This window comes from Mycena indigotica, assembly GCF_014461135.1.
Source record: "Mycena indigotica strain 171206Taipei chromosome Unknown Mind.scaff0004, whole genome shotgun sequence".
Lineage (NCBI taxonomy): Eukaryota > Fungi > Basidiomycota > Agaricomycetes > Agaricales > Mycenaceae > Mycena > Mycena indigotica.
The window spans coordinates 3,409,098-3,424,315 of record NW_023503003.1 but is presented as its reverse complement, the minus strand read 5'-3'; the positions used below and the strand labels follow the sequence as shown (position 1 = coordinate 3,424,315).

At 49.0% G+C, this 15,218-nt stretch overlaps 3 protein-coding genes across 3 annotated transcripts; all 3 read left to right on the top strand.

Annotated features, from left to right (window-relative positions):
- Positions 1–5: 5 nt before the first annotated feature.
- Positions 6–1,987, top strand: MIND_00495500 (Fumarate hydratase; the record flags this gene model as incomplete). The annotated part of the gene is made up of 12 exons (XM_037361752.1): positions 6–20; positions 65–106; positions 155–240; positions 288–531; positions 579–682; positions 732–873; positions 916–1,047; positions 1,100–1,189; positions 1,237–1,515; positions 1,566–1,629; positions 1,676–1,798; positions 1,848–1,987. 12 exons carry the CDS (start codon positions 6–8, stop codon positions 1,985–1,987), a joined length of 1,461 nt encoding a protein of 486 aa, XP_037222044.1.
- A 308-nt stretch (positions 1,988–2,295) lies between these two features.
- On the top strand, positions 2,296–13,349 carry MIND_00495400 (SNF2 family helicase ATPase; the record flags this gene model as incomplete). Its single annotated transcript, XM_037361751.1, has 39 exons — positions 2,296–2,526; positions 2,583–2,780; positions 2,832–3,605; positions 3,653–3,992; positions 4,040–4,138; positions 4,186–4,386; positions 4,433–4,614; positions 4,662–4,916; positions 4,968–5,136; positions 5,184–5,356; positions 5,443–5,604; positions 5,655–6,094; positions 6,145–6,777; positions 6,826–7,057; positions 7,110–7,407; positions 7,701–7,784; positions 7,838–8,048; positions 8,098–8,107; positions 8,160–8,268; positions 8,313–8,476; positions 8,531–9,769; positions 9,820–10,064; positions 10,112–10,421; positions 10,467–10,561; positions 10,606–10,779; positions 10,829–10,875; positions 10,925–11,220; positions 11,275–11,389; positions 11,435–11,513; positions 11,561–11,706; positions 11,970–12,019; positions 12,066–12,145; positions 12,192–12,300; positions 12,348–12,381; positions 12,427–12,530; positions 12,580–12,680; positions 12,725–12,976; positions 13,025–13,235; positions 13,281–13,349. The coding sequence occupies 39 exons, from the start codon at positions 2,296–2,298 to the stop codon at positions 13,347–13,349; spliced, it is 8,721 nt and encodes a 2,906-aa protein (XP_037222043.1).
- Positions 13,350–13,435: 86 nt separating this feature from the next.
- Positions 13,436–15,172, top strand: MIND_00495300 (uncharacterized protein; the record flags this gene model as incomplete). The annotated part of the gene is made up of 8 exons (XM_037361750.1): positions 13,436–13,641; positions 13,693–13,877; positions 13,931–14,317; positions 14,367–14,549; positions 14,600–14,758; positions 14,814–14,854; positions 14,902–15,088; positions 15,156–15,172. 8 exons carry the CDS (start codon positions 13,436–13,438, stop codon positions 15,170–15,172), a joined length of 1,365 nt encoding a protein of 454 aa, XP_037222042.1.
- Between the last annotated feature and the right edge of the window lie 46 nt (positions 15,173–15,218).

The window sequence follows — 15,218 nt, the reverse complement described above, 5'->3', positions numbered from 1 at the left end:
TGGCCATGGCCACTGCTCGAGTATGTCCCAAGTTGGGTCAACGAGTTTTTATGACGCAATGTAGCTTGTTAGGGTACCACGCAGGCTCTTCTCTTCCACAGTCATGGTTGCCCTTCCCCCCCTCTTCGCTGGCATGTCTGCTAAAAATTCCTAGTCGGCCCAACAATTCCGCGTGGAGCGCGACACTTTTGGTGAACTACAGGTCCCTGCTGACAGATATTGGGGTGCCCAAACTCAGCGGTGCGTTGTTGGCTTGCGGGTCTGGGCTCACGCTTATTGTGATCAAGTTCTCTACAAAATTTTGACATTGGTGGACCAACTGAGCGTCTTCCACCTCCTCTTATCAAGGCATTCGGCGTACTGAAGAAAGCCGCTGCAACTGTCAATATTGGCTACGGACTGGATCCCAAAATTGGCGGCGCAATTCAGGAAGCAGCCAACGATGTCATTTCTGGAAGGCTCATCGACCATTTCCCTCTCGTCGTGTTCCAAACTGGTAGTGGGACACAAAGTAACATGAATGTCAACGAGGTATATTCTTCTATATACCCCCTGCCCAGTCAACCCAATCTTCGCAGGTCATTTCAAATCGTGCTATCGAAATCCTTGGGGGAGAACTAGGTTCCAAAAAGCCTGTGCATCCAAATGACCATGTCAATATGAGCCAGAGCAGCAACGACACGTACTTGATTCACTAAACGGCAATTATTGGCATTCTCATCGTTCAATAGCTTTCCTACCGCCATGCATGTCGCCGCCGTCACAGAACTCAGTGTCTCTCTCATTCCTGCTCTTACTGAACTACGGGATGCCTTAGACGCCAAAGCACAAGAATTCAGCCACATTATCAAGATTGGACGCACTCATCTTCAGGTACAACTGGTCCTTCTCCTAGCACTAAAGCTAATCTTTAAGGATGCTACGCCCCTTACTCTCGGTCAAGAATTCAGTGGTTACGTGCAGCAAATTAGCAATGGAATAGAACGTGTCAAAGATGTCCTTCCTCGACTTAGTTGTCTGGCCCAAGGCGGAACGGCTGTTGGGACTGTAAGCACCCTCATTTTACCTCTTTACTGTTCCTTATTATTATTATTATTAGGGTCTGAATACCAAGAAGGGTTTTGATGTTAAAATTGCCGCAGAGGTTTCTAAAATCACTGGTTTGGATTTCAAGACCGCGCCAAATAAGGTAAAATTACTATGATCATGTCCCGTTGAGTTTGATCGGGCTTCCAGTTTGAGGCTCTGGCTGCTCATGATGCACTTGTGGAAACTCACGGCGCGCTTAATGTCGTTGCCTGCTCACTGATGAAGATTGGAAACGACATTCGCTATCTCGGCTCTGGCCCTCGTTGTGGTTTTGGAGAGATCAGTTTACCGGAGAATGAGCCTGGTAGCAGCATCATGCCCGGAAAGGTAAACCCGACACAATGTGAAGCAATCACTATGGTCGCCGCCCAAGTCATGGGCAATCACACTACTGTTAGTGTAGCTGGTGCCAGTGGTCAATTCGAGGTGTGTTTCATTCCTTGGATCAACTGTACTTGTGTCTCAGCATTGCCTAGTTGAACGTATTTAAACCTGTCATCATCAAGAATGTGTTGCAGAGTATCCGCTTGCTCTCTGATGGTCAGTTCTTTCTATCATTAGATCAGGGTAATTAAAGCCTCTGTAGGCTCACGGTCTCTGACGAAAAACTGCATCGTTGGCATTGTGGCCAACGAAAAGAGGATCAATACGCTCCTCAACGACTCGTTGATGCTAGCGACGATCCTCAATAGTCATCTTGGCTATGACAGTCAGTTCTTCCTCCTCGTCTTGAGACGACTCTCACCCGCATGTGCTAGATGTCGCTAAATGTGCAAAGAAGGCGCATAAGGAGGGCACTACTTTGAAAGAAGCGACTGTTACACTTGGCTTCCTCACGCCCGAAGAGTTCGACGCAAAAGTGCGTCCCGAACTCATGTTATACCCAGACGAAGAGTAAGTGAGTAGAAAGGTTGGATTAGCATAGAGTCAAGTAGCAAGTCGCGTCAGTCGAATGAGGTTGATCAACTGAATGTCCGAAAGGGGATAAACCAAGTCGATGAAATATCTAAGAGATGCGGCTTTGACGGCAATGCTAGAAAGGCGTCAGGTTAAGGCTAGACGCCGAAACCAGGACTTTCATCTTTCTACTCCCCACCTTTTCCCACCTGCTCTCTCTCTTGGACGGAGTCACCGTGGCTAGCTTCATTCCTGTGGACCGTCTCGTTCTCCCCACCTCCCACGAGGAATTGTACTATTCTACGTGTCATGTCGCTCAGTCGCATTCTCAACGAGGACCCTTCACCGTCGTTACCCACGCTTCCCACTCTCGTTGACTCCCCTTCTGCATCGACTAGTCGCACTTCTCCACCACTTCACATGAACCTCGCCGAGCCACCGCTACAGCCATTTCCGGAGCGTGAACCCTCAACACTCCTACCAGACTGGGTAGACGAGAATACTCGCCCAGAGGGCGATTTAGAGCGTTCTATGCTTCATGTAAGTGGATCCAAATTCAACAGACATCAAATTGCTCAGTCAAAAAAACACTCTAGCATCCATCAACCAATGGCGAGCACGACCTCCCACCACCTTCACATTATAAGACTGTCGCTGGCGAGGCACTGACACGACCTAGTTCTTCAGATCTAGACGGCTGTGAAGATATCTGGAAGCAGGAGTTAGAGGACTACAAGAGAGCAACGCAAAAACGCCAGAGGGAGGTTGAGCAATGGTTTGAGATTAACGTTGTGGTGCGAGGAACGCGTCCTTCATCGAGATTTTAACTAAGCATCGGTTGTCAGGAGCGCAACAAGGCTGTAGCCAAGTCCATGTCGCATCACTATGCGTCCAAGTTGGCCAAGCTCCCAGGCAATCATCATCGCCGCCGTTCGCTTTCGCCCGTTAGCTCTTATGGTTTCAACGACAATCCCTTCCCTGCACCCGAGCTATCTGCCCCAAATTATCGCGACTTTGACGGTTACGACCCACCACCTCGCGACATACCAGCACCCCATACTTCTTATACCGCTCAAGAAAAAGGCAAGGGGAAGGAGATACCAAAACGCGTCGCTCCTGAACGTGTATCGGAGGTGATTGGTAATGACGAATTCCCTTCCGTCTCGAGGCCAGCCAAGAAACGGAAGGTCGATGCAAACCCTGCCATAGATGACACCAGCAGTACCAACGGAATGGACATGCGACCAGATTGGAATACAGCCTCGCTATTTAATCCACCACCATTGCGACCACCGATACCTTCAAACGGTCTAGCGACTTCCGAGAAGCCTCCGAGAAAGAAACCTGGGCCTAAGAAAAAGAGCAACCTAGGACCTGACTTCGAGCTTGAATTGGCCTCTCAAGCTGCTTCAGCCTCAAGTGATATTACACCTGCCCTTTCAAGACCTCCAACCCCGCCACCACTGACAACACAGTTCTACTTCGAATTAGACGAGACCATCCCGCCTCTGAAGAAGGCAAAAAAGGTCGATGATGGCGTTATGGTAAAACGGGTGAAAACTCTAGAGGAGTCTCAACGCAAAGTTTGGACCAGTATCGCGAGGAGAGAGGTTGCGAAGGTTAATTGCCCCTTTAAATCGAATTGCGCGACTCACTCCTTCACAAGGTGTACAAGTACCACAACCAGGGGTATACCGCACGGCTAAACCAAATGGAACGCATTGCTAAGATCGTGTCTGGGCAAGCACGCAAACCATTTGCCAAGTCGAACAAGTCAACGAAGGACACGCAGACAAAGGCAAAACGATTGATGCGGGAAATGCAGGTGTTTTGGAAAAAGAACGAACGGGAGGAACGCGATGTCCGCAAGCGCGAGCATAAGGAAGCCATGGATCGACTAAAAATGGAAGAGGAGAAGCGCGAGGCAGCGCGCCAGGCCCGCAAACTGGAGTTCTTGATCAGTCAAACCGAGTTATACAGTCATTTCGTTGGGAGTAAACTCAAGAGTAGGTCACGATCGCATTCTTTTCCCCAACTCATTTTCGCCAAATAGCTGCGCAGGTAGAAGGAGAGCCTGACACTGAAGCCCCAGCTGGCGCTGACCTGGCAGACGTGGACCCCACTTCCTTAACGGACATCAACTTTGACGATGGTTTGGTTCCAACTTGAAAATGAATCGTTTTGACCTTACTCCTTCAGATGATCAGACCAACCTTCGTCTTCATGCCCGTCACAATGCGCAGGAAGCTCTAGCACTGGCTAAGCAACGAGCTCAGCAATTCGACGCTCAGGCCGCATTGGATCGAAAGACTAATGAAGCTTTGAAGTTAGCAAAAGGCCAAGCACATATCCATGACACTCAAGACGAAGGAGACGGTGCATCTGCACCTCTCGTGGACCGTAAATTCAGGTCTTATGATATCTACTAGGACTTACGTTTTTTTAGTGGACTCAGACGAGCTCAATTTCCAGAACCCCACCTCTCTTAGTGGCGCGCTCACGATTGGGCAGCCTAAGATGCTAATGGCGCAACTCAAAGAATATCAACTAAAGGGATTGAACTGGCTTGCGACGCTATACGAACAGGGTATCAATGGCATTCTCGCTGATGAGATGGGTCTCGGCAAGGTGGCACTCATTGTGACTTGACAATTTTTTTACTGATGCCAGACTAGACAGTCCAATCTATATCTCTCCTCTCTTATCTCGCGGAGACGCATGATATTTGGGGACCGTTCCTTGTTGTGGCTCCTGCTTCCACGCTCCATAATTGGCAACAAGAAATCACCCGTTTTGTCCCAGGACTGAAAGCACTGCCGTATTGGGGCAATGTGAAGGATCGTACAACACTACGCAAGTTTTGGAGCAAGAAGGAAATCACGTATAACAAGGATGCGCCATTTCATGTTCTCATCACGAGTTACCAATTGGTTCTCTTCCACCTTTGACAGGGAGCGGACTCTCATTGACCCTCTGCGTAGATAACACAAGATCAGCAGTACTTCCAACGCGTCAACTGGCAGTATATGATTCTCGACGAAGCCCAGAATATCAAAAACTCATCCAGCGTGAGATGGAAAACCCTGCTCGGATTCCATTGTCGGAACCGCTTGTTGCTAACAGGCACTCCAATCCAGAACTCGATGCAAGGTGTGGCGGTCGTTTCCCTCAGTATACATGGTCTGATCGGGTCATAGAACTGTGGGCTCTGTTACACTTCATCATGCCCAGCTTGTTCGACTCACATGACGAGTTCAACGAGTGGTTTTCGAAAGATATCGAAAATGCGGCAGAAAATAAGGGCAGTAAACTCAACGAACATCAATTACGCCGTCTGCACATGATCCTGAAGCCATTCATGCTCCGAAGAGTAAAGCGGCATGTCCAGAATGAGCTGAGCGAAAAGGCGAGTGACAGTTTTGACAACGTGATGTTTTTACTGATGTTTTTTTTTAGATCGAAAAGGACATTTACGTCGATCTCAGCGCTCGCCAGCGGGCACTCTACAAGGCGCTACTTGCTAATGTCTCTGTCGCCGACCTCTTGGAAAAGGCTGCCAATATCGGCGATGCTGATTCCGCTCGTTCCTTGATGAACCTCGTTATGCAATTCCGAAAGGTTGGACGCTTCTGCTGGGAATGATTTTTTTTTTGAATATCATTTTGCAGGTTTGCAATCATCCCGAATTATTTGAGCGAGCAGATGTTGTGGCCCCATTCGCGTTTTGTCACTTCGGACGCTCCGGCCCGCCATTGCGAGACGGAGACTTCGTTCACTTGCCATATTCGACACGGAATCCCATCAAACTTACCATCCCGGAGCTCTTTTATCGGGATGGAGGACTTGTGAACGTGCCTGGCACATCCATAAACTCTAGCTCCTTACAGCATAGTAGCTGTCTTCACACTCTCCTCAACATATGGACCACTGATTGGATACATCGCTCTCTCTATGAAGAAAGCAAACCCTCCTCCTCGTTCTCCTTCTTGCGCTTCTTGGGCTCCTCCGAACAGGAAGCCCACACCTTACATCTAACTCCATTGATCAGCAGACGACTCAAAGCGACCCATCAAGACTCAATTTCGGTCGTACAAGGTCCTTATTCGTCGTAAGTCTCCTTCTATGCCATGACCTGAGCTCTTTGAACATTGCAAAAAGGGATCCTATCTTTGCCGCATCTGCAGGCACTAGTCTCTATACTTTGCCTGTCCCTGCTTCGCGTTTGCAGTGCTTGGAACGTGCTGACGGCCTTCCCAACGTCTTGTCGATAGCCAAGACAGCTTGGACAACATCGTGTCTGTCTCGACCAGAATTACGTTGGTTTGTACCAGCTGTTGTTGCACCACCTATCACGCTCTACTGCAGTGACCGCGTTTTCCTCGAGTCTGAAACCCAAATCCTTGATGCCCCCCTGGAATCTCTCGCGCTCTATGGTTTAACGCCTGAACGGCGGGAATCACAACAAGCTTGTGACCAGTATAGGCTGATGATGTCTGGCCTCCCACCGAGTGGCCTGTTGGGCAATTCCTCAGCTGATCAACTCCCGTTGTCCACCATGCAAGTGCCCGAGGCGAAGAGGTTGATATACGACTCGGCCAAACTGGCCAGGCTTGATCTCCTCCTCCAAGAACTCAAAGCAGGCGATCACCGCGTCCTGGTTTATTTCCAGATGACTCGTATGATGGACCTCATGGAGGAGTACCTTATTTATCGCCAATACAAGTATCTTCGTCTTGACGGATCGTCCAAGTTGGAAGACCGTCGAGACATGGTCATTGACTGGCAAACTAGGTTTGACATTCTCTTGGATACTTTAAGTTGTTTCTCATTCCGTTTCAGGCCAGACATATTCGTGTTTTTGCTTAGTACGCGTGCCGGTGGGTTGGGCATCAATTTGACTGCAGCCGACACTGTCGTCTTCTACGACCACGACTGGAACCCATCAAATGATGCGCAAGCAATGGATCGCGCCCATCGTTTGGGGCAAACGCGTCAAGTGACCGTGTACCGACTGATTACTCGTGGTACCATCGACGAGCGGATTGTCCAGATGGCGCGGGTCAAGAAAGATGTAACTTGGTTGATTCAGTTCTAAGGCACTCTGTCTGATCATGGTCATCTAGGTCCAGGACATTGTTGTGGGCAACAAAACCTTCACTGATGTCACCAAACCCAGTGAAATAATGCAATTGCTGCTCAACGATGAGCAGCTTGCCAATTTGGATGTCACAGCCAAGACAAACGGTCAAAACCCCACACCAGTCACCGCAGAAGCGAAGGATTTGTGGAATGAGGATGGTGATGAGTTTTTCGGACATTCGGGAGCACCTACAGCAGCAGGAACGGAAATGGGAGAGGAGGAAAATAATGTTCCTGCATCTACCCGCGGCAAAAAGCGCAAGGTTGGCACGCGTGGACGGGGTAAGAAGAGGGCTGGGGATGGAACTTTATAGTGTACATACTGCTTTTACTTTTGCTTTCGCTATATTACTTAGCCTCTGTTGTACTCTAAAAGTCTGGTGTGATCCGTTGATCGCCTTCTAACTCTTCCATGCCCATACTCCCAAACAGATTTTTACGACTGCCTGCCTGTAGAACACCCATTCAAGACTATTCGCGGAAAGCGACGAACATCATACCCTACCACGGAACCTAATCTTTTCTCTGTCATTGAATTGCGGGCACTAGAAAGAAAGCGCGGCATTTCCTGTTAGCCAAGTTGAAGGATGGGCAAGAAGAAGAAGTCCCAGCTGAAGCCTGTCGTGCGCGGGTTCGCCACCACTTCGGTTCCAAAGAAGGTCGTGGCGGAGGAGGAGGACAAGGACTTGAAAAATGTTGATGACTCGGAAAGCAGCAGCGCTGCACCGCAAAAAGCCTCAACCTCAGAAACAACAACACTCTCGCAAACAGCGGTCCCAGAAGCAGCAAGACGCGTCGGATGACCTGGCCCCTTCATATTCTTCCATCATTTCATCTGGTCAAGCCAACGAGTTCGACCCGGAAGAACAATCGCTCCAAAATTTAGTAGACAAGCAAGAAAAGATTGAAAAGGAAATTTCTAGGTGCGTTGTGGTTCTGCCGTTTGCGTCTAGTAAATGACAAATTCTGCAGAACAGTAAAGGTATCTGGCTCATAGTGATGCTGCAAGCTTGATAATGACAATCCTGGTTTAGGTGATTGAAATGGAAAGGCGGTTTGCCAAAAGTCTTCCACGACTTGAACTGGATCCTGCGGTCACAGAACGCATTATCGAACTCGCCCTCGACACGTACGCAACTGATGGTCGGTTCACAATGTTTTCTCGAAATGTCCTCACCGCTCCTCAGGCTTAGGTCATAAAGGTCTGGAACAGCCACTAGTGGAGGACAAGCTCATCGGCAAACTGGCAACCACGTATGGCGTGTTACGGAGATTAGGTTTCACAGAAGAGCGAGTCGAAGAATGTCTCCGGGCAATCGGAGGCGTTGATTTAGAAGAGGCTTATGACTGGGTGAATTATTTGTTCTTTGTTCAAATTTGTACCAACCATCACAACCCAATTTAGCTTTGCCTTCGCTGCCCAGACGAAGAAATAGAAACTTTGGATGCGCCAGAACCTATCGAGCCTCGCACCCCAAGAACTCCTTACGGTCCTTCCACTAGGATCCCCCCTACACCACGTACACCCTCCCAATTCCTGACCCAGTGGCCATCAACTCCCCCACTTATCACTCCCTCTCGTCTCGACGCCAATGCTCCTATCTTCATTCCCTCTCGCTTCCAGTCTGATGGCCAAGTTGTCAATGTAGACAAGGACCCCGAGCGTGAACGCGCGATCATCAAGGCGCATATTCTGAATAATCTCGACCACGATTCATCCGACTCCGGTACTGACATGGAGGATCCTGCTGCCGCATACGTGAAAATAAAGTTGGAAATGGACAAACTTCAAGGTCGTGAACGCTCAACCCTGAAACAACTGCAGTCGCGATTGGAGGAAGTTAGAAACAACTACTTCTTCAAGGAGAAGGATGCAGAAGCACGCTATCGTTTGGAGCGTGACAAGGCAGATGCCCTCGCTCTCAAGGCAAGACTGCAAGGCGTCTCAGTTGAAGCTACTGATCCACCCACATCAACCGAGCAACGACCTCCCTCTGATCGACCAACGTCAACCAAAAAACGACCTCCAAATCTTCAACCTGTAATCGCTCCGGAACCTACCCCAGAACCTGTGCCTGAGGGACTACCAGATATATTCGATGAAGATGCGGACGACTCAGAGGGGGGCATTTTTGGTGCCCTCGAAGAAATGCCTAGCACCATTACGACCAACCAAGGCTCCGTAATCGTCGTTCGTGATATGGAACTTCCGAAACATTTCTCGGGTCGTACACCGAAAACTTTACTGGCGGAGACCGTATCCAAACGGGACAAATATGCTGCTGTCACCTACAGTCTGATCTCAGGCGGTAGTCGAGCCGCTCGAGCCGGTGTTAGTATTCGTTGGGCCACAAAACAAACTGACGAATTCACCATGGACGACGTGGCATGCCATTCTGACAATCAAGCTGAACACTATATTGCAACTGTGGCCTTGCATCAGTTGACCTTTCCCTCTCATGACTCTTTCACTGTCACGAATTCTAACGGCACCGCGACATTCTTTCGTTTGCTCCCTGCGGTATTTCGAGACCTTTGGGAAGAGCTTGAGACTGCTAGGAAAGCAAAGGCAGATGCTCTGGACCGTCAAGTTTGGGCAAAGATGCGTTCCATCATTGAGCCCAAATTGGAGGTTGAACCAAAGGTATGACAGCACTAGTGAAAGTCGTTGAGCTGATGTATTTTTTTGAGCAGTTGATTGGCAAAACCATGAAAGACGCAATCGACAACGACTCAACGATGAGTCATCGGAACCATACCTTGAATCGAGAGACATTATCGGAACAGTTGGCTGCTGGTTTCCGTGCGCGACAAGCTTCAACACCATATCAGGACATGCTAGTGCATCGAAATCAGCTGCCCATTGCTGCGTATCGCGAAGAGATCATTCAAACTTTGGAGGAGTCTCAGATCCTTGTTCTCAGTGGCGAAACAGGATGGTGCGTGTCACATTCTGATGCCATTATATTTTCTCACTTTCTAACAGTGGTAAATCAACGCAAGTTCCTGCCTTCATCTTGGAAGACCAACTTTCGCGTGGAAAGCCCTGCAGAATCTATTGTACTGAGCCTCGCCGCATTTCGGCCATTTCGTTAGCACAACGAGTTTCTCGTGAGCTGGGTGATGCTCCAAATGCAGTTGGTACCACGTCGTCGCTGGTTGGATACTCTATCCGTCTCGAGTCGAACACTTCCAGAAACACTAGGCTCACTTTCGTCACCAACGGTATTGCTTTGCGCATGCTGGAAGGAGGAACTGGAGCGAGTGGCCAGGGAACAGCGTTTGATGAGATCACGGTAATATTTTCAATGTCAAGAGGATCGGTTGCTCAGGTCGTGCAGCATATCATCATTGATGAAGTTCATGAACGTACCATCGAATCCGACTTTCTTCTTATTGTCCTCAAAACCCTGATGCACCAACGCTCTGATCTAAAGTAGTTAGCTCTGGGATCTTAGCTAATCTAACCATCTTATCTAGGATTATCCTTATGTCAGCAACTGTCGATGCAGACAAGATATCTGGTATGCGTTCACAATCCCCGTTTGCCCTGGATTCGAACAAAGTGACAGAGTTCTTTGGAAACTGTCCTACCCTTCAAGTCCCTGGCCGAACTTTCCCTGTCACTTCCCATTTCTTGGAGGATGTTATCGAGTAAGAAAACATTTCCACTTTCAACCTCTTTTTTCATATCCATGCTCAGACTCACGCATTGGGAATTAACCGAAACATCCCCACTTGCCCGACGTCGTATGTTCAAGTGGTCCCGCGTTTCATTCACACGCTAAAGAATGTTCAGAACACGACAAATTTTATCGGCGCAAGAACGAATGGTCAGAGGACCATGGAGGTATCGCCGAAGATGAAGATGAAGAAGACGCGGTTCACGAGAACGTCAAACTGGAAAAACGCTACTCTGCTCGTACCGCAGCGACCATCAATCTGCTCGATGAACGGCTTATGCCATTTGAGCTGATTGTGAGGTTGCTGGAGGTATTATGTTTCGAAGACATAAGTCTCCGACCATACTCTGCGGCTATTCTCATCTTCATGCCCGGAATTGGCGATATCCGGCGGTTGAATGACATTCTTCAGGTATTTTCTTGCTCGCAATTCTTGATTTCGGATCGTTAAGCCGCACTCTCCAAGGAACACCCCGCGTTTGGTAACGGCTTCAAGATATATCCGCTGCATTCAACGCTGTCGAGCGAAGACCAAGGCGCCGTCTTTGATGTGCCTTTTGGATGCCGCAAAATTGTCATTGGTTCGTCCTTGCTGGACCCTCCGCTTACAACTTAACCTTTTTCAGCGACCAATATTGCCGAGACTGGAATCACAATTCCGGACATAACCTGTGTTATAGACTCCGGGAAGCACCGTGAAATGAGGTTGGTTTGTGGTTGTATCGATTTCACCCTTTTTAAGCTGTGTTTAGATTCGATGAAAAACGACAGATTAGTCGTCTTATCGAGACTTTCATCGCGCGTAGTAACGCAGCACAACGAAGAGGCCGAGCCGGACGGGTCCAAGCAGGATTGTGCTTCCACCTGTTCACCAAGCTGCGACATGATACGCAGGCATGTTAGTTCTTCTATGCAAAAACAGCTGTTTTTAATCGAGCCTCAGCTGGCTGAGCATCCCTTGCCAGAAATGATGAGGCTCAGTCTATCCGACTTGGCTCTGCGCATCAAGATTATGAAGGCTCGTTTTTTGATACAATTGAGCAATCGGAGCTAATTGTACATTAGGTGAACTTGGGTAGCTCCATCGAAGATGTGTTGTCCAGGGCACTGGGTCCGATTAACTCATTCGTCAACTGGTTCAGGGCTTTGACCGTTCATTAGATCCTCCGGTCGCAGTCAATGTCCAAAGAGCGATAGCTATGCTTGTTGAGGTCTTTCCTTTATCTATTTCTTGCCCCCAGTTTTCAAGTCCCCCAGGTTGGCGCTTTGACAGCATCCCAAGAAATCACGCCTATGGGCCGCTTGTTAAGCAAGCTCCCGACCGATGTACACCTCGGGTAAGCCGCCTCCACCATTGTTATCCATGATTTCACCAGCCTACAGCAAATTTTTACTGACTGCGACTCTATTCAAATGCTTGGACCCAGCGCTGACGATCACTGCAACTTTAAATGCAAAATCTCCATTCATCACTCCATTCGAGCACGAACAAGTCAACTTCATCTACCTCCTCGTCGAACCCAGCTAACTGGTTGTCAGGAAGCAGAACGTGCAAAGCTAGCATTCCGCGTTGGTGCGTACTGTTTTGACGTTGGGTGTCGGCTCCTGATTATGATAGACAATTCTGACTTTCTCACCATTCACAATGCGTTCTCGGCTTGGAGAAGAACGGAAACCTCTCTCGCCCGACAATTCTGTCGCAAGAACTATCTGAGTCACCAGGTTCGTCGAGCGAATGCCAACTTTTTTCATCTCGCCCAAACCCCTGTAGAATCTTCAACAAATCGAAGATCTTCGTCAACAATTTCTGGGCTATCTCATAGACTCAGGCTTTGTGACTGTGGATAGGTTGTTTGTGCGTGAGCTGTCTCGGTGAGTGGAGATGTTAGTTTTGAATAAACCCTGATCGTTCACAGTGCGCGGGGCAAGCACAAAACTCGCTTTGTGTTTGTCCCTGAGGAGCTTGATGTCAACTCGGGCAACGTTCATCTACTGAATGCGTCTCTCGTCGCGGGATTGTTCCCCAAAGTCTTGTTCATCGACCCTGCAAATGGACAAATGCGAACAATTACCAATAACCAAGTCGCCGCCTTCCATCCATCCTCCATCAACTTTTTGCGGCGACCCACTGATTTCGGCGTAAATCACCTGGTCTATTTCACTTTAATGTAGGCTGGAACTCCCCCCCCCCGCAAGATATTCTAACTCTCTCGCAGGCAGTCCAAGAAACTCTACGCCTGGGAAACAGGTCCTGTTGATGATATTGCGATGTTGCTGCTCTGTGGGGAAGCAGATTTCAAGCTTGCGTCCAATTCGGCATTCATCGATCGGAAAGTCAAGTTCCAAATTCCACCGCGATGCAATGCCGCACTCAAAGTCCTAAGAGCGCATATCGTATCAACTCTCGCCATCCAATTCCGTAGCAGAGTGGGTTTCAACAACGCTTTTCTTTGTCATCTCACAATCTCTCAGCCTTTGACGGAGTCTCAAGTCTTATGGAACGAACTTGCGCTGTCTGTGTTGGGTAAAGAACAGATGTAATACGTGGGATACTATAATCTTATCTATCATTACGTAATATTACTGTGACCACTCCACGTGATCCAAAAAAATTGGACCTCCCTCAGATGGCTCTCACTCGCCAGCAGGTTTCAGCCGCTCAACTCGATGGCGAGTATAAAATCAAGCCAGAGTCGGCTGCCCCTAAACTCGACACCTCGGAATGGCCGTTACTATTAAAAAACTATGACAAGCTTCTTGTCCGCTCCAGTCATTTCACGCCCATCCCACAAGGCTGCAGTCCTCTCAAGCGAGATATTACCTCGTATATCAAGTGCGCCCATGTCTGGTTTTTTTTTATCCACCTATACTCACCAAACACCAGGTCAGGCGTCATCAACCTCGACAAACCTTCGAATCCCTCTTCACATGAAGTTGTCGCCTGGTTAAGGCGGATCCTCCGCGTGGAAAAAACCGGCCACAGCGGTACCCTCGACCCCAAGGTCACAGGGTGCTTAATTGTATGCATTGACCGTGCGACACGGCTGGTGAAATCGCAACAAGGCGCGGGTGTGTTGTCCCTCTGTCTTCGCCTTCCAGATGTCGTCTGACGCAAATCATAGGCAAGGAGTATGTTTGCGTATTACGTCTACACTCCGCGCTTCCCAACCCCGCTGCCCTCCCGCGAGCGCTGCAGACGCTCACCGGTGCCCTTTTCCAACGACCGCCCCTCATCTCTGCAGTCAAACGTCAACTGCGCATACGGACCATTCACCAGTCAAATCTCATCGAGTTTGACGAGAAACGAAACCTGGCGGTGTTCTGGGTGTCTTGTGAGGCCGGGACGTATATTCGGACTCTCTGTGTTCATCTTGGACTTTTATTGGGAGTCGGTGGTCACATGCAGGAGCTCCGCCGTGTCCGCAGCGGGGCCATGTCTGAGAACGACGACATGGTGACAATGCACGACGTTATGGACGCGCAGTGGATGTATGACAACAACCGCGATGGTAATTCTTACTCTCACTTTTTTCGTTTTCTTAGGCTTACGGTTGGAAGAATCCTATCTTCGACGCGTTATACGCCCACTCGAATGTCTTTTGGTTGGCTATAAGCGTATCGTTGTCAAGGACAGCGCCGTCAACGCTGTCTGTTATGGAGCAAAGCTCATGATTCCCGGGCTTTTGCGCTACGAAGCAGACATCTCACTTAACGAGGAGGTTGTCCTGATGACCACAAAAGGTCTGTTTAACGCTAACTTGACCTCTTTCCGCAACTAAACTTTTCTATAGGCGAGGCCATCGCTCTTGCTATCGCCCAGATGTCAACCGTAGAGCTTGCGACATGCGACCATGGCGTTGTCGCCAAAGTCAAGCGTTGCATTATGGAACGCGACACTTATCCGCGTCGCTGGGGTCTTGGCCCCATGGCCGTGCAAAAAGAAGAAGATGGTCAAGGACGGCAAGCTTGGCAAGCACGGTGAAAAAATTGAGGGCGTGACCCCAGCTGAATGGAGTCGAGATTATGTTGACTATAATCGCGACGAGGTAAGCATTGTTTGTGCTGTTAATCCTTTTGCTAACCAGGTGTTTAGCAACCCTCCGCTGGGACATCTACAGTTCCCGTTGTAGCTCCTCCAACCACTGAATCCGCTGCTCCCGTTGATGATTCGTCGAAGGAAGAGAAAAAGCGGAAACGTAAATCTCTGGTGGTTGACGCAGATGGAGATGTGTCAATGGCGGCAGCAGGTGAAGAAGAGGATGCAGAGGCAGAACGAAAGCGTAAGAAAAAAGAAAAGAAAGCCGCCAAGGCCGCGGCCGCAGAAGATGATGACGAAGAAGCCAAAAGAGAACGAAAACGGCTAAAAAAAAGAAAAGAAAGCGAGGGAGTCGATGGGTGGCGAATAATTGG